Source organism: Strix uralensis, chromosome 1 (assembly GCF_047716275.1).
Source record: "Strix uralensis isolate ZFMK-TIS-50842 chromosome 1, bStrUra1, whole genome shotgun sequence".
NCBI lineage: Eukaryota > Metazoa > Chordata > Aves > Strigiformes > Strigidae > Strix > Strix uralensis.
The window spans coordinates 167,529,316-167,556,414 of record NC_133972.1 but is presented as its reverse complement, the minus strand read 5'-3'; the positions used below and the strand labels follow the sequence as shown (position 1 = coordinate 167,556,414).

The window sequence follows — 27,099 nt, the reverse complement described above, 5'->3', positions numbered from 1 at the left end:
ACCCAAAAGTCTGAGGTTAGTGTTATACCAATGACAACAATTAGGAAAGATTTAGAAATTCAAACCCAGGCTGCATGACTCTGCTTATTCCGGAGATACATACAAAACTGATTCTTGATTATAATTCTCTCCAAATATTGACTCTCCAGTGTGATAATGAAAAATTGCAGATTTTATTTCATTGATGGGGAAACATGAGTAGCATACAAGGAGACTAAAAATGAAGCATTACTTGAAGTCTTTGCTGGATTGGGTCCAGCATGCTATGGGTTGCAGTGTTAAACATGTTAGCACAGGACATACCAAAATACAACCAATTTCAGAAGTGCAACACATTCTTCTGTGGACATCTAACATTTATCCTCCACAATCCCCTTCAAATATCTTGTTAAGTTTTTCGCAACAAGAAACACCCCTCTACTCTACTTAACAGGTACAAGTTAAAGACATTCATCAAAACTTTGACGTTTTAGTGGGAATACGATCTTATGCCAACAAGTGACAGTAACAAAAACTTTTGAGTGCAAAGAAACCAATCAAAACTAAAGAAAGTATCCTTTAGGTATACTTTAAAAGACAATTTAGTTTCAAATTACTTCCAGTGAAAAACAGAAATAGTACACCCACACATTACTTACTACTGAAAAAACCTATGCATCAACAGCTTTTTAATGAATACCAGTCCATTCCCATTTACCACCAGAAATGAAAACACCAACATCTTTCCCAATAACAAACTCCAGTCTTCTATGCAGGTTTTCACCTCACTAGTGCAGAACAGAAAATTAAGTACAATTGCATTTACTTGAGTTAGTGTTCAGTGACTGAAGAACTAAGAAAGCCAAACTAGCCTCAGACTACCTGAAGGTTTCTTCAAAGAAAGGCCTGCTCCATCTATACTTTCAAGTCTTCTTGGCAAGTCCCTAGGAAGTTTGAGTCATATGGATTATATTAACGTAAACATTCTGGAGGAGCCCTATCAAAGCAACCTTCCTCTGAAGTGTCCTTTATGTTGCAGCATGCTCAGAGAAAACTCCAAAGCCCTCAGCCCACAGGCTGACAACAACTACTGAGGAACATATTTTAACAGCTGAATCCAGATAAAAATGGAATTTGCATGTTCTTTGTATGTGCCACTTTATGGACTAGAGAATTATGGGCAATTAAATAGATGTAAAGTTACACTGAAACTCCTTTCCAGATGAAATTAGGACTGAAATTTTATAGGCATGATATTCACACTCAAAGCAGGTGACTGGTATTGTTCAGAAGTCAAAGTTCCTGAATGTGATACTCAGACGAAAGTGCAGTACTATCACAGCAATCAAATACAAATAAACTACTTTTAACACCCCTACTTCCTGATATAACAAGGGCACTTATGATAAAGCTCTTTGATTTCTCTTGGAAAACAAGACTAGACACTTTGAGGTTTGTATGTTTTACAAGTGGAAAACAGAAATACAAAACATTTCTAATGCTGTTGGCATATACTATTAACAGTATAATTACACAAAGCAAAACAGATTTGATGTGTGGTGTTCTCTAGCAACATTTTACACCAAGGAATAGCAACTATTAAAGTTGTAATACACCCATTTTGTTATGACTGAAGCAAATGCAGTTACAACAGTTTAGTATGACTCCATTTAGTATTGACTTTAAATGTTAGGTCTAGAATTTGTTCCAAAAAAATCAGCAAAGCACAGGTCAACTTCATTCAAGATTAAAAATTAATGCACAGTGCTGTAGTATTTTGGAACACATCAGTGCATTGAAGACTCCTGGTAGTTAGATTGATACAAGATCTTTAAAAGTTTTTAGTAGCTATAATTACTGTTACAGTTATGGACTTTTTCCTGAAATACTCTAAAGGTACCTTATTTTGTAAGTTTAACAAAGCCCACCAAGTTTTTGTGAACTGGTAAAGCTAAAAATTTGTTTTCTCCTGTTAAGTCATATACTATTGTATACAACTGCATAGTATGGCATACAGTGCAATCCCCCTGCCCACCTGAAAATCTAGTGTTCTAAAAATTGTATTTCTAGAAGTAGTAAGAAATTTTAAATTAGAACTACAAGCTTATGAACAAACAGTGGTTTAAGGACCTAAGAGTGAGTTTCATTTCAGGAACATTCAGATGTCTCAGACTTGTCAAGGTTAAAACTTATTTGAAGAGTTAAGAGCAGAATTCTAACAATATCTCCATTACATTCCTCAGATGAGCCAGCTGCATAAGTTACATAAGAGATCACTACACTGTTACTTGTATTTCCTAAGTATTTTAGCTTAAGTTATTTGAATTCAGTACTTGAAGGACTGCAACTCAATGGTAGATACACTCATAATTTCATAGTATTGTGATTTAGTTAATACAAAAAAGTTAAGGTCATTGAAAGAACATTCCCTTCTTCCTTTAGTAATCAGTGAATTTGAAGTAGCCAAAGTAAACATTAAAAGAAACCCATTCATTATTCTGAAGATCAGTCTTCCTACTCCAAATAGCTACATACTTTATTGACCATTTTAAGAACAACCATTTCTTTATTCTTTAACTTTCACTGTTTAATCAACTTTCCATTTCCTTTAAGGAGCTACTGAAACTTATAAAAGGCTGCAAATAACTCAGCAAAATGGATCACAATCTTCCCCATTTGTTTTAAAGTTAAATGACTTGTTTTTCTTCTAATAGCCATAGCACTACAATACAAGGTAAGAAATTATTCCTATTATGGTCCAAAGTTAATCAAACTGACTTTAGACTTGATACATATTCACTGCTATTGTAAGACTTTCATTTTGGATTAACAAAGTCCAGGCCACTGAATTACTGAAAATTTATCTTACATTGAGACCACATTTTATCTCAGATTTTTCTAGTTTTTGTGATTTCTTTACTCAAATCTAAGTTGTATATGAAAAAGTATTAGAATTTTATCCATACCTTAACAGCTCATTCAGTATCCATCAATCACATATATCAAGCTTTAGATAATTAGGGAAAAATCATGCCAGATCACACAGGAAATCCAATCAGATTTTCAAGGTCAAATAGATAGGAAGATTTGCTTTTTCCTAATCCTTAGATTACATTCTGTACTGCTTAGCTGTATGAAGCAATGACATTTCCTAGATCACAAATAGTAAGTAAACATGTCATTAAAGCTTCCCATAATGCTAGAGATTAAAATCCCATGTTCTCAGACCAAGCATGCAGCTAATGCAGCAGTCCAGGAACTTAACTGGATGAAGCAGTAACTGCATGGATTTTTTTCTTTACATTTAATCATAGCAGAGACATCTATCTAAGCAACGATTACTCCTCAGTTAATTCACTGAATAATGTTGCTAGATACATCAGATAATGACAAAGTAGAATTGTTTCACGTTAATCTTTAGGTAGAATTAATCTTCCTGCGGCAGAACTAGAAACCAGGATTCCAGCTCTCCCTGCTAAGCCAATATAAATACTTGTGTTTAACACAAAACAAAGTGATGCTCTGTATTTGTCCGTACTAAAGCATTACAATCAATGTAAGATCAAACATCAGAGTACACAGAAAAGTTTACTGCATTTGTCCTTAGTACTACGTTTCCAAAACAAGAACCAGGTATTCTACATTCTACTATTTTTCCTTAGATTCAGAAGGCTTATCAGACATCTTATAAAATCCAAATCATTTCATACTAATTTTTTCTACTTCAGATGGAAGAACAAGTGAAGAATCCAAGGCTCAAATTCTAGGACATCCAAAATGATCATGGCTTCAGAAAACAGGGGATTGACAGAACTGCACTGCAATTTCACTAGAAATAGTTCCCACATTAATTCTGAAAATGAAAATATTGTAATAACAACATTGTCCTTCAGAAATACTCCTGAATAAGGTCTGACTGAAATACACTGAAGTAGTTTTGCAAATTACTAAGACTATAAAGCAAAATATATTGCTGCTGTTGTATTTGGACAATTCCAATTTTATTGGCTTGTAGCTAAGAAGCATCAAAATTTAGACCAAGTTGATCAAACAAGTTTGTTACACAACTACTGAAGCATGCCCCAATAACAGTACTGCTCAATAAATTCTCAAGATTTCATAGCTGACTTAAACACACCATCTTCAATTCAGAAAGCTCTTCAGTCAAATTGAAGGCTGTGGAAGTATCTTCATATACTTTCCCTGTCCTTCTACTTCCTGGAAAAAGTCACTGCAATTGACCACTGCTGGAGATACAACACTGAGCTAGATGGATATCTGGTCTGACAGTATGATTACCTATGGTTTCACATTAGAAAAAATGAAAATGGCTTACTACTTTACATTTTATAAATATCTCCTTTAAGGAACACACCCAAGCTTTAATAAGAGACAAGCTTGTAGAGAAGGAGGGGGACTCCAAGTCACTGTAGCAGAAATTCAGAACAAAAATAGTTTTTCTTTAATGGAGAAAAAGCCATGGATATTATTGAGTTTCTTCAAACTTTCTACAATCCTTACAGTTCAGAGTATCAGTAAGTACTGCTGAAACAGCCTTTGTGATTACTCATGATATAAAAGTAATGTTTTGAAGTTTTGAGCATTCTACACTGTTTCTTGTTTGAAAATTTTCATTGTGGCAAGATCCATACTTTATCTCAGAAGGCACATTTGAAGCACACCTGTTCTGAAAATATTGGCAGTTAGAACTTTTGCAATGAAGCCAAATCATAGAAAGTCTGCTATGGTGAATGTTGATTTAATGCTCACAGTCCTTCCATGACTCGTTCTGGCAAATCCAAAGTGCAGTAACATACAATGACAAACCCAACAATACTTCTAATTTTGAAGATATTGAGAGCTTAATCTCATCATCATAGTAAAATGGTCTCAACTGTGTTTCAGATTATGTATCTCTTACATTGGACTCCTTTATTCTCTGCCCCCACTAATGGGATGATTAGAAGTTATCTGAAACAGTAGCTCTCCAACAAATGTTTCTTGTTTTTTTCAGCTGAAAATAGTACTGCACGATATAAACTTGAACTAGAATCACACTAAGGCTTTAATACATTTCAAAAGACTTTCTAAAACCACAGATTTCCTGAAAGCAGGCTCTAAGACCTACTTACTGCTCACTCTCCCTGTCCTCTTGATCAGTAGGAAGCTGGACAACCTTCCTAATTTTTGCACTAAACAGAAGAGGTAAACTTACCCTCCTGCTTCTGAGTACTTAAAACATGTCTAGACTAGTCAAGTTAGCTTTAAAGCAGTTTCTCTGTGTATACCTCCACAAAAGATGCAGATTTTCTCAGTTTGAATTGTATGTAGCATCTCAATCCCTGAGAAAAAACACAATTAAGAGCAGCAATGAAACATTTTTTCTGACGTAAGTAAATGCTTGGACAAATACCCCTTTTTTCACCCACAAGGTATTTCCAAAGCAAAATTAGTGTATCTTCATGAAAAAGGCAAATTAGAGCATCAAAGTAATCAAGTAAACAATAGCCTGAAAAATTATTTTAAAATAAGGGAGTGGAATATGTGGAATGGTTACATCTAGATCCATTCTGCATGGGCCTAAAAGACTCAAATCAAAAATGCAATAAATTTTTCAAATTTTAATGCAGCTGCTCTATTACTGCATCCGTCCCCATTCCTCTATGAGCTTCAGAAAACTCCACCTATCCTCTTCAGCCATCATTTTGATACTTTAAAAAAGCCTTTTTAGAACACAAATTTAGCCTCCACAGTAGGTCCTAATTCTGATCTGGCATAAGTAGTAATACATTAGAGCATGAACTGTGCATAAGAAACATAGGAATTTGTTTCAACAAACACACATTATTACAATAGTTGAATTCCAAATAACTCTTTCATATGCCACCTTAATATTGTAGAAGCAACTGACAATGAATCTAATTTGAATTTACAACAGAATGAGTGGTTCATGCTAGAATGATGTCTACAGCATTCAGAATACTCAAATTAATAATATCCCTCTTGCAGGACTCAAACCAATCTTTATTTAAATTGCATTCACAGGCATTGTAAGTTCTATTTTACAGTTTAAGTACTACTGTCTGCACTGATCTGAAAATACATTTCAGTCACCAATATGACAAATATTTTGAATAGGCCTTTTTATTTAAGCAATTCAAAACTAATTGAACACCTATTACCGTCACATCAAAAGTGACTCCACTAAAATCTGTTTAGACTGATTAATATTAGCAATAGAGTAGAAAGTACCACAGTAGAAACTGTCAAAAATAATGTAAGATAGTAACAGATGTTGTCAGTCTTGCTCCAGAAAAAAACAAGATGTAAACACAGGCTTCTGTCCCATATACCCACCCTACTCCACAGAAAATTACTATTTATCTCAGTGAAGAGTTTCTGAACTCATAACAAAGTGCTAAAATTTCTTATATGATTTACCTACTGTTGACAGCTTGCTTTAAACATGAGTGTTTTACATTAGCAAGGGTCAGGAATCCACTGACTGCAAAAAAGTTAACTCATTTGTTCCATAATTTAAAAATAAAAGAATTCCAAAGGCAACTTCAACATACATGTGGAAAAACAGTACCCGATGTCCTACACACAAATACTTCAAACTTGAATGCTACATCCTATCAGGACAAATATACTGGACTAACGTGTTCCTCCCTGCTTCCACAACACCTAATCTTGCTGCCTGAATATTGGCAAGAGCATTGGCTTTTGTCCTTTGAGCAGAAGGCTGGACCTACAGACGTTTCTTAAAGGCTCAGGCACCTTATGATCCTTCCTAGAAGTAGCATGTGTCTGAAAAAGGACCCTTACTGTCTCCTTTTCACCACCTGTATCTACTGCACAATAGCTTGTAGCTAATAAGATTCCCTTTCTGCAAGTACTTTTTTGTGCTTCCATATGACAGTACATGTAGCCCACAAGCCCCAGAGTCAAAGCTCTGGAAGCCCTCTAAACTATTTAGACAGTATGGTAGGAACAAAAAATGGAGGAGTTAGTATTAAGTGATCTTTATCTTTAGAAGACATTGCTTACAGAGTTTTAAACATGAGCCTCAGGGAGTTCCCTCAAAGCAGCATGTGCAAACATGACAATTGGCAGTATAGATATAAAGCTACCTTGGATGCAGATTTCAAATGGAAAGCCATTATGTATTTCAGAAGGGGATTCAACACACAGATCATCTTACACTACTCAGGGCACAGGGCTTAGACAAAATGAGATTAATATTCTGTATCAAGAGCCCTTACAAAAAGCTGTTCCACCTTTTTCATTTATATATATGAACACAATCAGGTTGTCCTTACACAAGATTTAACTTGTCATCTTGGTGCATCATCAAGAAGGGTCTATATCCTTTCTTCCTTATTATGTACATAGCAATACTCAAACCTTCTGCAATTTGTTGGACAACTTACAAAAGAAGGAAAATCATAATTCAGATCTCATTTGAAAAATGGACCTCCAGCTCTTAATATGCGTATAAGATTTTAAACTATTGCCAAGTTGAAACACTAGCCATAGCGCATCCAGTTATTGAACCCTAAAGCAGACAGGCTTGAGCACTATTAAACATCACACTTAAAGCTTCAGGGCACTGACAAAGACAGCATAGTCTAAAAATCTGACAATAGATTCAAACAAACCACATTTAATCTCGAAGATACCTACATTACCAAAACACATCTTAGTAGGGTATATTCCATCCCCCTATTTTATATAATTGATGGTTATACAAATAAGTGTACACTGTTTACCTAGCATTACACAAGATTTATGTAGCCATCAGCAAGACAAAGTGTTATCTTCCCCTACTTCTCTAAATATCATTTTTAACAACTCCAGAGCTTCGCCAGCACCCTTCATCTCAACTGACAGAAGGCCAGGGTACAGCATCACACACTGGCAACTCTTAATTCAGGAATGTGTCATATCCTATTGATAAACACAATTAAAACACAATTCACATCTTCTGTAAGTCACAATTTCCCCAAAATCATCACTAAACCAGAAATTTCAGGAAACATCCACAAGTGCTGACGGAGCTGGCTGATGTCATTGACAGGCCACTCTTTTTGAAAGGTCATGGTCATCAGGAAACATTCTTGATAACTGAAGCAAAGCAAGTATCAGTCCTATCTCTAAGAGCAAGGAGGAGGATCTGGGTAACACCATAATGGTAAGACTCACTTTGATCCCAGTGATGCTGTAAACAGCCCTGGAAAACCATTTCCAAGTATATGAAGTACAAGGTGATTGTGAGTATCTCCATGGATTCATAGCAGGGAAGCCACATCTTACAAAACTGAGAGGCTTCAACAATATGAGCACCTCCACAGATGAGACAAAAGTAGCTGATGTTGTTCATCTCGTCTGTAGTAGGGCTTTTGATACCATCTCCCATACCATCCTCATGTAAACAGATGAGGTAAAGTCTAGAGAAATGGACAGTGAGGTCAACTGAAGACTGACCCGCCTGGCTCAAAGGGTTGTGATTAGTGGCATCACCACCAGTCCAGCTGAGGGCTAGACACTAGTGGTGTGCTCCAAGGGTCAATGCTGTTTAACATCTTCATCAGTGACCTGGATGATGCACAGAGTTCAGCTTCAGCAAGTTTACAGATAATAGAAAATTGAGCAAAGTGATTCTAACACCTGAGGGTTACAATGACACTCAGAAGTACCTTGAAGAGCTGGAGAAATGGGTAGAGCAGTCTTACGAAGTTCAAAGGGAAGTACAAAGTCCTGTACCTGTGGTGGAATAAACCCACGCACGAGAACAGAGTGGCAACCAAACAGCTAGAAAGCAGCTTTGCAGACAAGGACCTGAGCTGAACACTACCCAGAAACATATGCTTGCAAAGGCCACCATCATCCTGAGCCACACTAGAACAGCACTGCCAGCACAGTGAAAGTGGTGATCCTTCCTCTTTTGTCAGCACTGATGCAAGTTTTAACAAGCTGCTTGTTTGATTTCTATTGTTTTGCAGAAGAGTTTTTAAAGGATTTTTTGAAGGAAAGATTTGTTCAATCTTTGGTATTTTTTAAAAAAATACTAGTTCTAGTGAACTCTGCCCCCACTTCAAGACTTCTCATAAAATACTGCAGCCCAGAAAGCCATAATTTATTACCTGAAAGCATGCTAGAAATTAATGTTGCATCATAGGATTATATATGCTCAATAGTCCAGAGGAATAGATTTGGACAGATCCAGCATACAGCAGTCCATTGTTTCCCCTCTCCACCACCCCACCATGACTCTGCTCTGCATGGCTGAAAGCTTACACATTCTTCCAAAGTCACACATCTCTTCCCACTGCTTCCCAGAACACCATGCTGTCTAAAATACATTTTTCTGTCCAATAAAAACTTGTTCTTATTCATATTTCAGTGTTAGGGAAAGGAACAGAGATGAGGCTACCACAAGTACCTGTAATGTGTCTAAATTCTTATGCTGAACTTAGTGAAACTCAGAGTTAGCACCAGACACTGTTGGGGCTTAGAGAACTCATACCCACTGGATCCAACATAACCACGACCAACAAGCATAATCTCACTGCTACTACAAAAACTGAGAAGACCTACACATTCTGTGATACTGTGTTGGTCAAGTGAACTAGGAAAGTGAAAGCTACCACTGCTTTGGAGCCTGGAAAAGATTAACTATTGAAAACAGTATATGCTGGAGTAACCTTCATGAGTATCTGTGGTGATTCAACCTACTGTTCACAATTTTCTCAGCTTGCTGATTCTAACACAAGCTTCCTGGTCCTTTGATGTAAATTGCCCAGATTCCTTTAGTTCTACTAAAGCACAAACTACTGATGTGCAAGCTGTGTGAAAAGGTAAACTTGTACAGAAAGAACATGAAACCACAGGTGAATGTGAAGGGACATAGCATTGTGGATAGGCTGTATTTTAATCCATAAAACAAAACTAGAGCTCAAGAATTTGAAAAATGCTTTCTGAATACTTATGAAAAAGGTAGCAACCCAGAGATCCTGAAGCATCCATGTATTCTGGTCCACAGATGTATAAAACAAACCTATGGAGGTTAGTTAGTGCGTGTAGAAGAAAGGGGACTAATTCCAGCACACCATTCTGGATGACTAACACCTCAACTCCTTCAGAAGGCCATTACTCCCACTGTCAGCAGATAAAAGAGGCAAAACCACTACTTTTGATACAATTATTGTAGGCAGTACTTTATTTTATTATTTATCATCCATTACAGTCCTTGGCTGCAGTAACATAGCTTGGCAGGAAAAAACATACAAAGGCAGCTTGTACTTTTATGCCCTATGGGAAAGTGCAGCTTAAAAAAATTTATGTGGAAATTTTATGTATGAGCTTCAACATAAATTGAGTGTTCAAAACTCTCAGCATCCAAGTTAATTTTTAACTAGCAGAGTGATAACATTAATTACTCTCCCTTCCACATGCTCAATAGCAGGTGGATGCAAATATCTTTTCTGTGTATGAAGATAGATATTACCCAGAACTAAGCATATTGCTATCACATTCAGTTGTTTCCAATTATTATTCTATTCAACTCATTCTCATAACATCAGCTGAATCACTTCATGGAATGTTAGACTAAGATCACACTTCCCTAGAAGTGTGATAAACCTTTGAAGTCCAGCTTATGGACTCATTCCAGTGCAACTCATGAGGGAAGGAACTAACATCTCTGCCAACAAACCAGTTTCTCCAGGAAAGTAGTGAGATCTAAGTCTGCAACAAGCCTGTTCTCTGTAGGATCATGTGCTTATCCACATAGCACCTTCACTGAAGAAAGCATCTTCCAACTTCTGTGGCATCTGTCAGAGAAAGGGATTTTTTAACTAGTGTTTCTAGCATTCACCTAATAGCACATGGCTCATAATTTTGCAGATTTAAAAAATGAAACAGACCTTCATGATTAATACCTGCATAAGTATCTGAAGTAACTACCAACTTACACCAGTGAGCTTTTGCTGAAATATACCTTGTCAAAGAAGTTAAAATACACTACTGTTTTAGGAGCATTTATGGTATGGTTTTCCCTGCTATAGGAAACAGCTCTGAATTATAATTTTTTATGTAAAGACAGTGTCTTTGGCTTAAGTAAAACCATACAGTTCCTTTTACATCATATATTTCAGCTTAGTAAGTTTCTTTATAGAAAAACTTCTTCAGTAAAAAGTATTTTTAAAAGCTCAAGGTCAAGTTTCTTTCCAATAGACATGGTTATGTTACAGCTACAAGAAACAGAATACTGCATGATGTTCAGTGTGACTACTCAGCAGTCAAGATACTGCAAATTCATTTGTCTTACAAATTTGTTTTGAAGACCATTTAAAATTGAGTGCTTATATGGAAGTGGAAAATGTAATACCTCAGTTTTACTGCAGTTTCAGAAATCACATTATCTTGTAGTTGGGATAAATTTTAGGAATGTTACTGTTTTAGTTTTAATCCAGCTAATTTCAAAATCCCAGCTTTCACTGAATACAACTGTTTTCCCAGTGATGACTGTGTGTGCTATGAATTTTCTTATGGGAGGAATTCCTGTACTTAATGGTTTAAATAGCAGATTTCAGTACATTTCTACAGATTTTACACAGAATAACTACTAGGTGTCACATGCACAAGGCAGCTGACATCTTTAAGTGCAGTGGAACAATTCACAGCCAGGGAAGTACAGCTACAGTCCAGGTGAGACAGCAAAACCAAAACTGTACTGTCATATTGATATTAGTAGTGCTGGGAAAATGCAGAAGCTGCTACTAGCCACAGACACCTGCACTGCCTGTCCCCCACTTGCCTTCATAATGCCATATATTCAAGTTACTGCTCCTTCATCACTTCTGTCTGCCAAGAAACAATAAGAGAAGTGTCAACACCAAGAACCTGAGGTGCCATTACTGCTTGGTTCAGTGATGTCAGAATTGCTTCTATATGGGAAAGGAAGTTTCTATGTTTCACTTTCCAGAAGTATAGAAGCAAGTTACTTTCTAGATGTAGCAGAGGGGGATGCATTTAAAAGAGGTAACAAAGGGGATTCATTTAAAAAATGCAGCTGCCTAAGAAATTCAGGGTCTAGGTGCCCAAAGGATGAAGGACATCTGAGACAGCAATAACCACTTAATATGGTCAATTGTTCTATCACTCTTTGCTAATAGAGAGAAGCAAAGCATAGAAGTGCACTTGGGAAGAACAAAAGACCAAAGCAGTCATAATGGGTACTTATTGTCCCATGCATAAGTCCTTCTAAAAAATGGTTCATGTGTATATTAACTTTCAAATCCACTTCCCCTTCTTGATTCATTGATTTTAGAGCAAGTGCAGGAATGATTTACTAGTTACAAACAGAATAACCACCTGAAATGCTGTAATGTGCTACTTTGCATAACCGAAGAAATAAAGGTGCTTAACTGAACTGGAAGATCTGACTGTCCACTAATAATAAATCTGGAAAGAACATTTAACAAGGGAGAAGTTAAACTCTTCCTCAAGCCATCAGGAGAAATACACCTCCACGAAATTTGACATGAGGGTTTAAAGGCTCAACCATCAGTGTTTCAGAACAAGAAAATACCAGAAATGCTAGGATGAATCTTTGTTGAATATAAATTCAACTCCATTCCCAGGATTGCTCTTTTTTGTAGTATCGCTTTCTGAAGCAACACACAACTAATTTAACAGGTTATTACTCCAGTTTACTATATATAGCTGTATCTTAAAAATATGAACACTAAATTATCAGAAAGAGCTGGGAATGAGGAAAAGCTTTTTTCCACTGAATTCATACAGCTTTTATTTTACCCTTGCATAATAACTATTGGCAGTACCTCTTGACAAGAAGCAAGGGATTAACTATGTAGCTGGCCAGGAGCATCTATTCTCTTTAATCTATTTTTCTGAAGGGGCCATCTGCTCTTATTTCTTCATTTCATGGCCTAGCTTGAAATTGCATTTACATGTAACTAATTGAAGTCCTAACAGAATAGTAAAAATTTCTCCCATGTCAGGATATCTGTCTTGAGAATGAACTACTGTCAGGTAAAGGAGAAGGGGTTATTACTAAAAGCTGATTGACTATAATTGATACAGCTCAAATAGCTAATTAGTCATCAGTAAAATAAAGATAAAATAATGCTCTGACATTTGCTTTACTACAACACAGCTTGACATCCATTACTGACAAGCATGCACAGCCATGTTTAAAGGTGCTGAATCTGAATAAAGCAACTATGTTTGCTTTCTGTATTCTCTGCACTCAGCTCTTTTCAGATGACACTGCAGAAAAGCTTCAAATTCCAGCTTTGATAACAGCACCAAAACCTTTCAAATGAGGTGCCCAAAAATACCTCATTCAAATACTGACAAGACGTACCTACATTATTAGCATAATTCACAGATTTACAAATAATGAGTAGTCACTTCTGAAAAATTCACTCACTATAAGATATAGGTTTGAGCTCTAGTCAGGTATTACCCCAACACAATAATATTAAGCAAAGGATTTTGAAAGGACTGTACAGAATGAAACCCATAGTTTTATGTCCTATTTCATCCAAATGTGAAAAAAGTACTTCTGACTCAATTTTTTCTATCCGTTTCACTGTCTTCCCCATCAGAAAGACCAAGCAGGAGGCTATCCAGCAAGCTGAGTATTTTAGTGCCTGGAGTAGCTAATTTCTCAGCATCATCTTCATGCAAGCCACCATAACAGGTAGCCTTCTAGCCTAGACAAGCAGTCATTGAAAGCTTTGGTCATTGCTTTGAGCACATTGACAAAAATAAAGGATCAGTGCCTTGAGGACCTATAAGCTACTCAGAGGTAGAAAATACGTTATGTTAGCACAATGCTCAGCATACACTGAAGTCTAAAGAAACTGATCTACTGGTTAAGAAAGCAAATCACATCCATGTTCCTCTATCAGGGCATTAATTTAGAAAGGATAACTTGTCTAGAGCTTTTCATAGAGCTGATCTCACAGGCAGCTACTTGCCACTTATGTGATAATGAAATATACATCAGCACTTTTAATTAACCTTATATCGAGCTATGTGAACTATTACTTGGTGTTCCAAACAAGGCCTATTATTTCAGGAGATCTGTAAATTCTGTAAGTGCATCTACGAACAAATTATTTATAAATAACATTATGGTAGTTTCCCCACACTCTCCATTTAATCAGCTGATAATAATGTGATATTCTAAAAGAGAAGTTCAGAAGTCTGGCAAAGTATTTCTTTTAAAACTTCATTCAACACTTATGAAATTGGACTGACTGACAGCAGTCTTAATAAAGTATATATCAAGAGAACCACACAGGCCAAAGCTATTTCAGGTCCCATCCATATCTCAATTGTATTTGGAAACCCTGCGTCCAAAGATAAGGCAGTTCCATCACAGCAGCAGCACTCAGTTTGTATTTGAGCCTAAGCTTGTGACCAAGGTATGAGCAGTAAAGACAAACAGCTCCGAGATGGCTGAGCAGAAAGATGCAACCAGTGCTAATTTCAAACAGGTCAGTTACCAATTAAAGTCTTTATACCTTGAGCACCAACTTTTTATATTCACATAGTGAATCTACATAGGAAGTAACATTGACAAAATGAGTTTAAGGGCTGCAGTCTCAGTTAACCAAGTACCAGCTTTCAGGAGGGACCTGTGGTTTTGATGCAGACAGAATCACAGAATCATCTAGGTTGGAAAGGACCTTGAAGATCATCTAGTCCAACTGTTAACCTAGCACTGACAGATCCCAACTACACCATATCCCTTAGCGCTATGTCAACCCTACCCTTAAACACCTCCAGGGATGGGGACTCCACCACCTCCCTGAGCAGCCCATTCTAATGCTTAACAACCAGTTCTGTAAAGAACTACTTCCTAATATCCAGTCTAAACCTTCCCTGGCGCAACTTGAGGCCATTACCTCTTGTTCTATCACTTGTCACTTGGTTAAAGAGACTCATCCCCAGCTCTCTACACCCTCCTTTCAGGTAGCTGTAGAGGGCGATGAGGTCTCCCCTGAGCCTCCTCTTCTCCAGACTAAACAACCCCAGTTCCCTCAGCCGCTCCCCATCAGACCTGTGCTCCAGACCCTTCACCAGTTTTGTTGCCTTTCTTTGGACGCGCTCGAGTCATTCAATGTCCTTTTTGTAGTGAGGGGCCCAAAACTGAACACAGTAATCGAGGTGCGGCCTCACCAGTGCCGAGTACAGGGGCAAGATCCCTTCCCTGTCCCTGCTGGCCACGCTATTGCTGATACAAGCCAGGATGCCATTGGCCTTCTTGGCCACCTGGGCACACTGCTGGCTCATGTTCAGTCGGCTGTCAATCAACACCCCCAGGTCACACGTGGCTGCCTGAGCTCCTGGGCCAAGCCAACACCGAGGGCAGCAGCGCTCATGTGCAGCCCCCGCCGTTCCTTGGGCGGGGGGGGGGGGGGGGCAGCCCTCCCGCCAGCCCCCGCCGTTCCTTGGGGAGCGGGCCGGCAGCCCTGCCGCCAGCCCGTCTGCCCGCGGAGCCCCGGCGGGGCTGGCTGGGGCGCGCCCGCTCCCCCTGGTGACGCCGCGCCCGCACTGCAGGGACGGCGCGGTGCCGTCAGCCTGAAGAGACAGGCTGCGCTCTATCGGAAATAATCCCCCCAAACGGTCTACAAAGCCCTTCAGAAAAAGCTCCACGCAAAAATAAAAGCTGCGTGATGATTTCTAATACTTTGTGATCTGCTGCTAATGCAACAGAGTTTCCCGATACAGAGATAGCATCCAAAAACCTTCCCAGGTGAATTTTATCTTCAAGATTTCAGCATCACTATATTTAAGACGCTCTATGGGTATCCTACAGGAAAGCTCTTTGTGGAACACTTCTGCTCTTTCCATTCTGCTCATATTAATACTTCATAATTATCCCCAAATTCACAGGAAAATATAAGGCTGGAAGAAATCTTAAGCCATTAATTCCCTCACAAGCATTTTGTATGACTACACATATATCATTCCCAACATTTGTTTCACATGGTATTAACAGGCTTCTGTGAAGACTTCAAGTGTCTGCAGAAAAATGTCTGAACAGATACATTAAGCTTTAAAACATAAATCTTCTGTTGTATGCTTTTATACAGTAGGCCAATAAAAACCTAATCATTTTTCCAGACCATGGATGCATGGTATAATAAAAAGGTCAAGGGTATATGATAAGTGAAAAGTATCTTTAAGGCCACTCTGTGTTACACAAGACAAATTGGACCACTGTAGTCCAAGTCTTAAAATCGAGTACTAAAGTGCCACATTTCACCTGGCAGACTAGTCAGCCTAGGATACCATTAGGATATCTCTAGAAGAGCAGTAAGTGTTAACTAAAACTAAAGGTATCACTGCAGCCTATCTGCTGTGAAGCAGACAGTGAAGCAGATTAGCCCTTCCACACACATCAGGATTTAAATGGAGAAACTGAGTCAAATCATGAGTAAGAAACTGATTCACTTTGAGAAACTCCACCTCCCACAGAAGTTTTGGGGAAGCCCTGTAAGGAAGGCAGAACACTCAGCTGTGGCACTACTTTCTTCCTTAAAATTAGGACTTCTTTATACTAAAAAAAGCTGGCTGGAAGTGGTCATGAAACAGATAATTAGTAAAGAAAAATCAACACTAGGTTTCTGAACTTTTATGACTGCACAAATGAACCAAGAACACTATACTCAAACTGTGTGAAGGCAAGTCTAGAAGAGAAAAAATACTGGAAGGGATATATGCTGTATAACAAAAAGCCATAAAAGAACCAGACATGATGGACCACAGTCTTTTTCACTTCTGCAAAAGTGGAATTTATCACATAACATTGGAGGTGGGCAGAAAAGGGTGATTTTTTTACTTTACAGGTTTACCCCATAGAGCTGTATTGCTCAAGTCTGCATACAACAGCGTACATCATTTCTGCTTGGTTGCAGAAAACAACAAAAAGAGGAGATCCTCAGTATCTGAGGGTTAAGAAGCCCAGGGAGCAGAAACTGGGCTGCTGACCAGAGACATATCAGGACTGGTGCTTCACCACCACCTCTAGTTGATTAAGACACAGATCAAAATGAACCAGTAACAAAAACTTTTGTCCATTATCAGTAACTGGAAACACATGAAAGGAGGAATGACTTCATTAAAAGCAGTCCTTCCATTTCTACAGCTTTTAAAAACATCATTATCCCAATGTAGCAGGAAAAACTGGATGAAAATATCTAAAACTTCTTGCTTTCAAACACATCTCTTTTCCAGAGTACTGTTACTGGATAGAGGCTGTAAGAGACTACAAATGCATTTATTCTTCAAGCATTCAGTATCAGAGCAACAGCAACAATTCTGGCTTCCTAGATTTTTCTGTCTGGTCCATGAAAAGGCATCTTCCCCTACTGACTATTCCTTTTGTATAACCCAAACAGATTAAAGTTGATGAAAACCAGTAAATCCTCAAAGGATTTGCAAATTCACATGTTGACTGTCACTACATTATACCAAGATCAGCACAGCAGCATTTGTTTTTACAAATTTTCTTTTGGATTAAGTGCAAGAACAATAGGTCTACTGAAATGATTTCTAATCTTTTAGGTTTCCAATTATTTTGTCAAGAAATTCTTCCTAGAAAATAAAGACCTATAAAAGAACACCTATATAGGCCAAAAAAAGTGAAAGATTTACCAACTACAATTAAACTGACATTTGTTTGCCACCTTGCAACTTTGTTCCTGTTTGAGCTGCTAGCTGAAGCCAGAAGTCTGATAAACACATCAAAATAAGAAATGGAAGGCAGCCAGCAAAAAAGCAACTGGAAATGGAGAATAGGAAGGAAGGAAATCCATTTAACTTTCCAGTTTCTTATTAATTTCACCTTGACAATAAGGCAAAATGATGAAAAATGACAACACAAAAGAACATTAAGTGATAAATATGACAAAGTTGAGTTCAAGCAAAGGAATATTTTAAGATAGGATAAACAGAAAGGATAACACATGCATTGCTCAGCTGTTGAGACACTCAAAAATACAGCTTCTTCAGCTTAAAAATGTTTCTTTATTCCACCTCTCCAGCTGCTGCTCTTTAATTTGCTCCTTGTCATAAGCAGCCAGCCTACATCCACTGTATATACCAAGTCATTGACAGTTCAGTAAAGAGCCTAACAATTTAGTCAAGATCCAGTGTCCAGACATGCATCTAATTTTGAATCAAAGATGTTAAGAGATGCAAAAATCTACCAGTTTTACCATATTTGATTTAGGAGTTAATCATCCATTGCTAAAGCACTGTGCTTTTTTTCATTTGCACTTTTTTGGCCAGGCATTTCATCATCAGTTTAAAGGGCCTCTTAGCACCTTTATTTACCTCTGTGAAGGTAGTAAAGCACTCAAACCACAGGTTAAGGATCACTTTCACAAAGCAATTAGACCAGCAAGAGGCCTACAGACCTTCTCAAGCTTGCAAAGCATTGTGGTTTTTTCCATGATCTTCTCAAAGATTAAGACACATGGACTTCTGCACCTAGAATGTCACAAGAAAATGAAATTCCCTACTCCATATGTCCTTACGGTCTTAGCTTAAGGCCATGAAGATATTAATTTTCTAGCTAGTGTTGTACTTGGGAGTCACAGTCAGCTAGCAATGTGTGGCTCTAAAGTAATTCCCAGAACTACCACCCCCTGCCACGCAGCTCCCACTGTGCAGGTGAGACTTGCCTTCACAGCTCTCAGGGGTAAATAATCCCACTTCATCAAGATACTCCACTTGCCCAGTATAAGCACCCTGTCCTTTATCATTTTCTATTTGAAAAACTGTATTAGTAATGTAAACATTAAGCTTGCAAGATTCCTGCAGAGCTCAGCTAAGAACAGTCAGTTAATTCACCATAAAATATTAGGTGTGTCAGTTACCAGTTAATCCGTTTAAACATGCTTTTTACTGAAACTGCTAAATACTAATTAAAAAGTCATGCAATACCACACTGAATGCTTTACAGAGGCTACTCAACTCTGAACTTTGATACCCAATTCTTTCAAATCAAAGCTCATCCTAAATTCTTAATTATACTTGAAGTCAGAGGGGGTGGAAAAAAAACTCAGAGGGCAGAAAGGTTACATACATAGATTTTTTTAAGTACATGCAAGTTAAAGTCAAACAAGCCACAGGCCAGAAGAGCAGCCATTCAGTGCTGTGACCTTCTTTCTGATTTCTCCAGTAAATAAGTACTCAGAAGGTTACAGTTTTAATTTGCATGGCTGGTGTCGAAAAGGATTGAAAGTGACAAACCATGTCAGTCTAAATTTGAAACCTTTAAATTCGATCTCTCTCATTGACTGCCAAAGTAAGTGTGCAAGTGAATTAGAAGTCAGCTTTAGACTAAATGTGATCATTGGTGGGTGGCTGCAGGCTAGAGTCATGCTTCAGAGCAGATGAGCCTAGGGTGAAGTATGTATGATTATCTTTAGCGGCATTTCACAGCAGCCCTGTTAACATGACTGGAATACCTGATAAATTGCTTCCCCAGCCATTTAAGAGACCAAGACTAGAATCTGATTGTTAATAAATCCTGTGACTTTCCCAATACAGTTTCACTGCAGTAAAAGCAAGGAGCCAACCATTATAAAAACGTGAAATTTTGAAGTGTTACTGAGCAAGGGAGGCTGAGACATGAGGGACGATCTTCTGAAATATGCCTTCTTCACTCCAAGTCTTATTACTTTTCATGCTGTTTTAAGAAAACAGAAATAGAACCAAAGTCAGCCTTCCCTGGTTTTACGGTGCTGCCATCACACCATATCCATTCCTATTACTGTCACTTAAATTTCTCATCACACTGAGCCTGCCAAATAACCAATTCCCGCCGTGCATTTTCATAGACTGTTGTTTTGAAGTCTGATTACTAGAAGACAGAAGAGTTTCTTCCTTCTAGTTAACCTCTAAGACAACTTAGCGACTCGCCATCTAAAAAAATATGTCTGAAGGGCAAATTACAGAACTATTTTATTCAAATTAATAGGATGCCCTGAGTAATCTTAAAACCCAATCAGATTTCAGCTATAATTTGCTTTACAAAACACCTATGCCCTTCATAAAGTGTTTTGCCAGCCTCCAAGAGTAGGACACTTGAAACAAGTGCTGCTCATATGATTGAGACTGCAAGAAATGAAGGAGAGTTTGAGGTTACACAGCAACAGAGTACAGGTAACACCATTAGGCACTGGAAACAAGCAGCACCGTGCATGTCTGTTCCATGCCATGAAATGCCTGTTCTCAGAGGAAAGTGGATGATTCAGTAGCAAACTGATTATTTATATCACAGCATATGTATGTGATACTTACTACATATCATCAAGTATATCTTTTAGGATTGTGAAAAAATAAAATTCTATTTCTGAAAAATTAAAGAAAATCCTTGCTAAGCACCCTGGAGCCCTTGCATATCAAGATAGATTTATTCATAAATCAATAACATCTACAGAACATTAATTTATTAAGTTCCTACTTCAATCATTTTTACAAAGCTACCCCTTAGCTGCTAAATATTAAGACAGTTATCCTCCACAATGCAGAAAGTCAGTATACTTTTCCTCACACTCCATGCTCTCTGCTATTTAGGGAGGTGCTGGTCTATTTTATTATTGAACTCCTACACAAAATTTGACACAAGAACCAGCAAGTCTCTACTGTTCACAACTAGACACACGGCTCAGTAACATCATTTAATATACAGCTAGCACATACAGCCATCTACTGATAGGAAGGCTTGTTATTCCTGTACATCTTGTTGACAGTTTAAAGGAAGCCTTACCAATTTAAGCTATTACCTCACATCTCAAAGCTAAAATGAGCTTGTAAGGAAGAATTCCACTGGTACAACATACAGAGCCGTAAAAGTTCTCTCAGCAATGGCACCGGGACTCATAAGGATTTCAGCTGCCCTAACTTTGATTACAGAGTCCTCTCCACCTACACATTTAACAGTACACAAATCAAACAACTGCCAGGCAACCGTTTTAATGTCTGCCCTGTTACAAAACATGTCTGGTATCAACATGTTTTATTTACAGTCAGCTTCTTCCATCTGCAATTTCACATACTTCACCCAACATTCACAAATACTTTCATAAATCAATACTATGCATAGATGTAAAGAAGACAATGAAGATAAAGCAACTCTTCTCTATACAGATCTTTCAATATTTTTACAGCATCACTCATGAACTTTAATTATGACAATCAACATTACACCTGTACATTTGCCAACATTTACATACAACCTCAAACACAAATAAGGTCAGTCTTCAAAATAAAGGTCTCAAAAAGGTTAAAAAATAAAGCTACTCAGTGCCTTGCAATGATGAACAAGAATCAAGCATCACTTTCACATACGTTTTTCAAATTTTGCATGAAAATTAGCACCTGAGTTGTAAATGGGAAAAATACAAATCCATATGTACTAAACTCTTGCTTCTTCACAGAATGTCATTCTTCCCAAGGTTCTTCAATTACATAAGTTACAATAAGATAATAATTGGACATAATGTTCTAGTTACCATTGTCTGGTACCAGCTGGAAATTAACACTATTAGCATGGTCACCTTACTACCCATGTAAAATAAGTTTAATTCCAATCTATGTAACATATTTAAAGGTTTACAGGAAAAAATATCCTCTTTTTAGGAAAGCTTAATATTCAAATCTTAGAGCAAAGGACACAGTCTAGTCTCCTGCAAGTTTCCTACTGTTCTAAAATTTAAGCAGCAGCTGAATGTTTCAATGACTGTTTAAAGCAAAATTTAAGTAATAGCTCATATTTGTATCCCAAATAGACAAGTCAAATACCTGAGCAGAGTTTTCAGCAAGAAAACTCAGCACTACCATGCAGACACAATAGAGGATACTGACCTTGGATTTTAATGTTTTCAAAATGCTTAAAACAAGGTTCTATTCAGTCAAGAGAAGATGCTGTCACCTCTTAATTCTGAAATATAGATTAATAATACTGCCCACAGAAGTATTCTTGCAGCATCTTAGTTATCTCCACATTGTTTTTTTTAAACTGAAAGGCTACCCTGGAACTCAAAGCATGTCAAGCTCCACTTTTTCCCTGTATCATTTAAAATTATGTAATTTGTACATACCCAAATTACAATTTGTAATTATAAGCATAATATGCAAATGTGTCCACTTCCATTTGAGAACTATAATTAACAGATTTTGCAAGTCTAGACACAGGACTTTTCCCTAGAAACCAAATTTCAACATGGTTAGAAATTTGTTAGCAATTTGGCTCTCGTCTAAGCAGTACACACACTTCAACTCCTTCAGCATCTCAGAAGGATTTACCAATTCAACTACACAATTCTTATAAATCAGCCTTGAGTTTCCAAAGAAAGTTGGCTGATCTACAGTATCTCAGTTTCAGGAAACACAGACAGTAAATATAATAGTATTAAGACATCAAAATGCTATTACATAATTAAGCTGGTTATTTTAAGCCCTTAAACCTCTGCTAAGACATTCTCACACATACCTGGAAAAAGCCAAACTTAGAAACTTGTTTTATTCTAAATTTAAAAACTAAACAAACCCACTTAAAATTAGACAAGCCATTTCATTTACCTGCTCACTGAACTATCATAGAAAGAATTCAGTGCACCTGAGATATGAAGTACAAAGTCAGAACTATTACATATATTTCCACTAATATTCTGCTTCATTTAACTGCACAGAATTATTACAATTGAAATGGAAAAAACAGTCACTGATAGTTACCGTCATGACAGGATGGGTTTGTAAAACATCTGACATTTCCTACTTGTATTACACAGTCACTTCACCTTATGTGGTTCTTTGGTTCTACAGCTGCCTAAAATATCTGTTTTACATAGATATTATACAATTTTGCATTTTACACTGTTAACCAGTTGATAGTTACCCTGCTTAATCTTCTTTCACCTGCCTCTAACATAAGCAATACTTCAGATTTAACACAAGACTTCATTTTCAAAGTAAAAAAAATCTGGAGATATACTAGAATAAAAAGGTTGGATACATGTTCACCTACATTCATTTTTTTCACTGACAACAATTTATTTTTGGAATTGAAAGTACAAATGTAGATACCAAGTATTACATGATGAAAGCAGGCAGAAGTTTGTCCTCTAATTTCTCATTTCAGTGAGAACCTCAAAAAACTATCATAGTCCCAAAAGTCAAAATTTTGATCTGTTATACAGTCATATCTACTTCCATAAATGTTGTAAAATAGATCACATACTACAGTAACTTCCTAAAATAATTTACATATGCAAAAAAAGATTCTTCCTTCACTATCTGGAGAACTTCACTAATTTGCAGCCTTAAATTCTCAGCCATCAAGCTAAATTTTAATTTTTTTTATTTATAGCAAACAATACAAATATCTATTTATTAACATAGCTCTCTTTCTCTCACTGTCAACCGTGACATTATTACAAATTCAGTTAGGGAAAAAAACACAAAACACCAATCGTCCAAGGGCACACAGCTACAAATCACATGGCATACACATTCCACAGCTGAAACTGAGACAGCTACTCCTAACTCCAGAATATTTCTGACAATAGTTGATTCTCCTCCTGATTTAGAGATGGGCATTCGCAGACCATTACACATCAAAAACTACAACCATGCATTAAAAGCAGCCACATTGATTTAGACCTATTCCTGTTATAGGAAGTAGAGTACACTAGCACAGCTTTGTAATCACTTCAGTTGAAGCCAAAATCATTTCAGCTGTCATTAAGTTATATTAGAAGATCAGCTCATAACTTATTTCCCTTGACCATCGCAAGTGTTTGTCTCTCCACAGCTGTACCTGAAAGTCACCTGCCAATTATACAATATTTCCAAGTTTCCAGTAAATCATATTGTAGATCACAGAATTACTTTTCTATTCAGTACAGCATCAAAACAGAGCTAGCACTGTAAAGCCTATATGACATGTCAGATGCAGAAGGGGTAGGAATCGCTTATTATTTAGACTTACATAATTGCAAAAGTAAATATACTTTTGGGTTTTTAAGAGATTCACCAAAACGTATTGTTGGTTCTGTAATATTTAGTTGCAGAGCCAAAAGTTCCTAGGAAAGGACACAGGTTGTAGGCTCCTTTTCAAAAAGGCTCACCCATACATAAACAATAAGCTATTTATTGTTCAGAAACACATTAGCAGGGTAAAACAGAAACACCTTTCAGGGTTTTAATCGACTCGAAGCCCAAGCAGAGTGCAAAAGACCCAAGCTGTTCTACACAACAATTCAACTTAGAATAACTCAAGCACTGAGCGATCGTGCCTTTGCTTTTGTAAGAGAAACCTATGAAAGAGGAGCGATTTGGGAAGGCAGCCCAGCCTTTGCTGTTGCTCGGGGGAGATGCTCCGTCTGCTAAAGGAGCAGCCCAGGAAGCGCCGCTGAGCTCCAGCGGGCAGAGCCCTGCCCGGGCAGCGGCCGCCGGTGCTGGGGAGAACCCCCGACTCCTCCGCGCAGCCCTGCCAGGGGAAGGAGGTAGGAGCCAGTGAACACCAGCAGCCTGAACACAAGAAAAACCCACCAACTGTTTTTCTCTTCAGTAAACCCCTCCCCGAGCACCCTCGGCGGCCGCCACGAACTCCAGCCCGTCCGTACCGCTCGTCCCCGCGGCGGGACGAGGCGGCCCCGCTCGGCCCCCGCCGGCCCTCACCTTGGTTGACCAGCCGCAGGGCGTGGGTGAAGGACGGGTCCAGCGAGTCCTTCTCCGCCATCAGCTCGGGCAGGTACTTCTCGTCCATGGCGGCGGCGGCCTGGAGCGGCAGCGGAGCCGGGGCGCCGGGTGCCCCCGCGGGGAAGGGAGCGGCGGAGGCGCGGGTCCGAGTCCCAGGCGGCGGTAAATCCTCGGCGGCAGCGCTTCCCCCTGGCCGCCTCCCGCCCGGGGCTGCGGGGACGCATCCAGAGGGAAGCGCCGCAAACCCCCGACCGGGAGCGGGGAGGGAAGGGGCGCGGGCCGGGGGGACGCCCCCCCCACACCGGACAAGGGGCTCGGAGAAATCCCTCTGCGGAGGCGCAGGGGGCTGGGAGGGACGGAGGAAGAGACGCACCCCAGGAGACGCTGACCAAGGCGGGACAGCTCCCCCCCACCCCCTCCTTCTCCTGCACACACGCGCGTAGAAGCGAAGGGAGCCCGTGAGCCGACTGGCGCAGACCCACACCCCAGCGGCGCTGCGCCGACTGACCGGCCGAGCCCCACCGCGCCAGGTTTAAATACCCCCGATTAGGCCACGCCCCCAAGCGGCCGTAATCCCCGCCCCCTGCCCGCCGAGCCACGCCCGGGGCCGGGGCCCCGCTCCCCGGCTCCTCCCAATGGGCGGGGAGAGCAGAGCTCCCGCCACTGTCGTCCCGCCTACTCAAGTGACGGCTTCTATTGGGTGGTGCGGCCTGTCAGTCAGGAGCCACCCGCAGCTTCTGGTTGGTTGTTGTTCTTGTCCTTCCCCGCCTCGGTACCGGGGTAGGGGGTGGCGCTGGCGCCGGGCGGGGGCGGCGCTGAGGTAACGCGCCCACACGGACTCCTGGCGGGGAGCGGCCGCGGGGTGCGGCGGGGCCGGGGGGCTGCGGGGAGTCGAGGAGCGCGGCCTCCCCTTAAAAGCCCCGGCGGACCCTCTCCTGAGAGGAGAGCCGGCGCTGTTTCCCCCCCGGGAGCTCGCGGGCGCGTCGAAACGCGAGAACCCCATCGGCGCCGGCGGATCTGCGGGCGCTCGGCCTGCGGGAGCGCCCTGAGCGCCGGGCTGGAGTGGGGCGAGGGGAGAAGGGAGCCGCCCGCCCGGTCCCGCCGCTGCCCGCCGCGCTTCGCTGCGCGGATCCCGCTCCCCGAGGCAACGGGGGGTGTGAGGGGGGCTCGGGGGAGCCAGGGCAGCGTCCTGACCCTCCCTGTCAAATACCTAGGGGAGGGGGAAGGAAAAAAAGGCAAGATTCGTTTTTAAAGGGGTAAACCCGCGATTTCCTCCCTCGGACAGCGATACTCTTTTATTTATCCAACATTTTGTACTTAACGCCCTTAGTAATACAAAGCACTTCATAAATACTAGCCAGAAAATCTTATTTCCGATGAATTACACTGATGGGCCGTTGTAAGTGGGTTTGTGATTCAGGAGTAGCCTGTTTTACAGGAAGGAGAAGCAAAGTTTAAAAGACCTTGCTCAAGCCTATTTTCCTATTTTTTCAGTTGATACACTTGGTATATTAGATCATTATTCACTCTGATCTTTAGCTTTGAGGCTCTTCCTTATTAGACCTTAGGTGCTTCATCAATGAATCTTTGGTGACAAAAGCCCAAAGGAAGCAAGACCGACTGTTCTCTGTAACAGAGCACAAAGGCAAAACAGGAAAATTACTAAATCACTGAAGCCAAAACCATAATGGTAAACTAGCGTTTTAAACCAGCATTTACTAGAAAAGCCAGTAAGAAACTTTAAGTGATAAGCTACAGTTAAAAGACTGCTGAAAAATGTTCTTATCTCTGTAAATTGAATAATCACACATTTACTCTTTTATTTCATGAAAAAAAAAAAAAAAAAAAAAAGGTTTGCCATGTATCTTAGTCATATCCGTGCAAGATGGGGAGAAAAAAGCTCTGAAAAAAAAAGGCTAACATGAGAAATCACTTACTCAAAGCTTGGAAGCAGAGGTTAAGGCTCCCTTCTCAGAATTACATGTGCTCTTTCACCCTTAAAACTGAAGGACCATATATTAAGACATCTTATTTCTTGTTGTATTTTACACACTGGAATATCTCATAAAACAATGTCTGATAAGTTACAATATGAAATATACTTGATTTACATTCTCTCTACAACCGTTCCAAATAAATCTTGATGCAGGATGAACAGAATCAAATTTACAAAGTTATATTTTAAAAATTCTCCTGCATGACATCAAGCTTGATGGATACAACTAAAACATACAAGCAACTGGAAGAACTTGGATTACAATGAATGTTTTATTCCAACCTTCAATACACATCTATATAAAGCTACTGAAATGTAGCCATCTGTTGTGAAACAGGCAGACACATACAACTTTGACACAGAAC

General features: G+C 39.3%; 1 protein-coding gene across 4 annotated transcripts in view; it reads right to left on the bottom strand.

Moving 5' to 3' along the window:
* The window catches only part of KHDRBS3 (KH RNA binding domain containing, signal transduction associated 3), a 98,951-nt gene extending 73,715 nt beyond the window's left edge, over positions 1 to 25,236 (bottom strand). For all 4 annotated transcript variants that reach the window (XR_012631461.1, XM_074888573.1, XM_074888588.1 and 1 more), the window contains exon 1: positions 24,718 to 25,236. Coding sequence is in view for 3 of the 4 variants with exons in the window: in XM_074888573.1 (XP_074744674.1) it covers positions 24,718 to 24,805 (88 nt within the window). In the remaining variant the exon portion in view is untranslated. The remainder of the gene's footprint in view (positions 1 to 24,717) is intronic.
* Between the last annotated feature and the right edge of the window lie 1,863 nt (positions 25,237 to 27,099).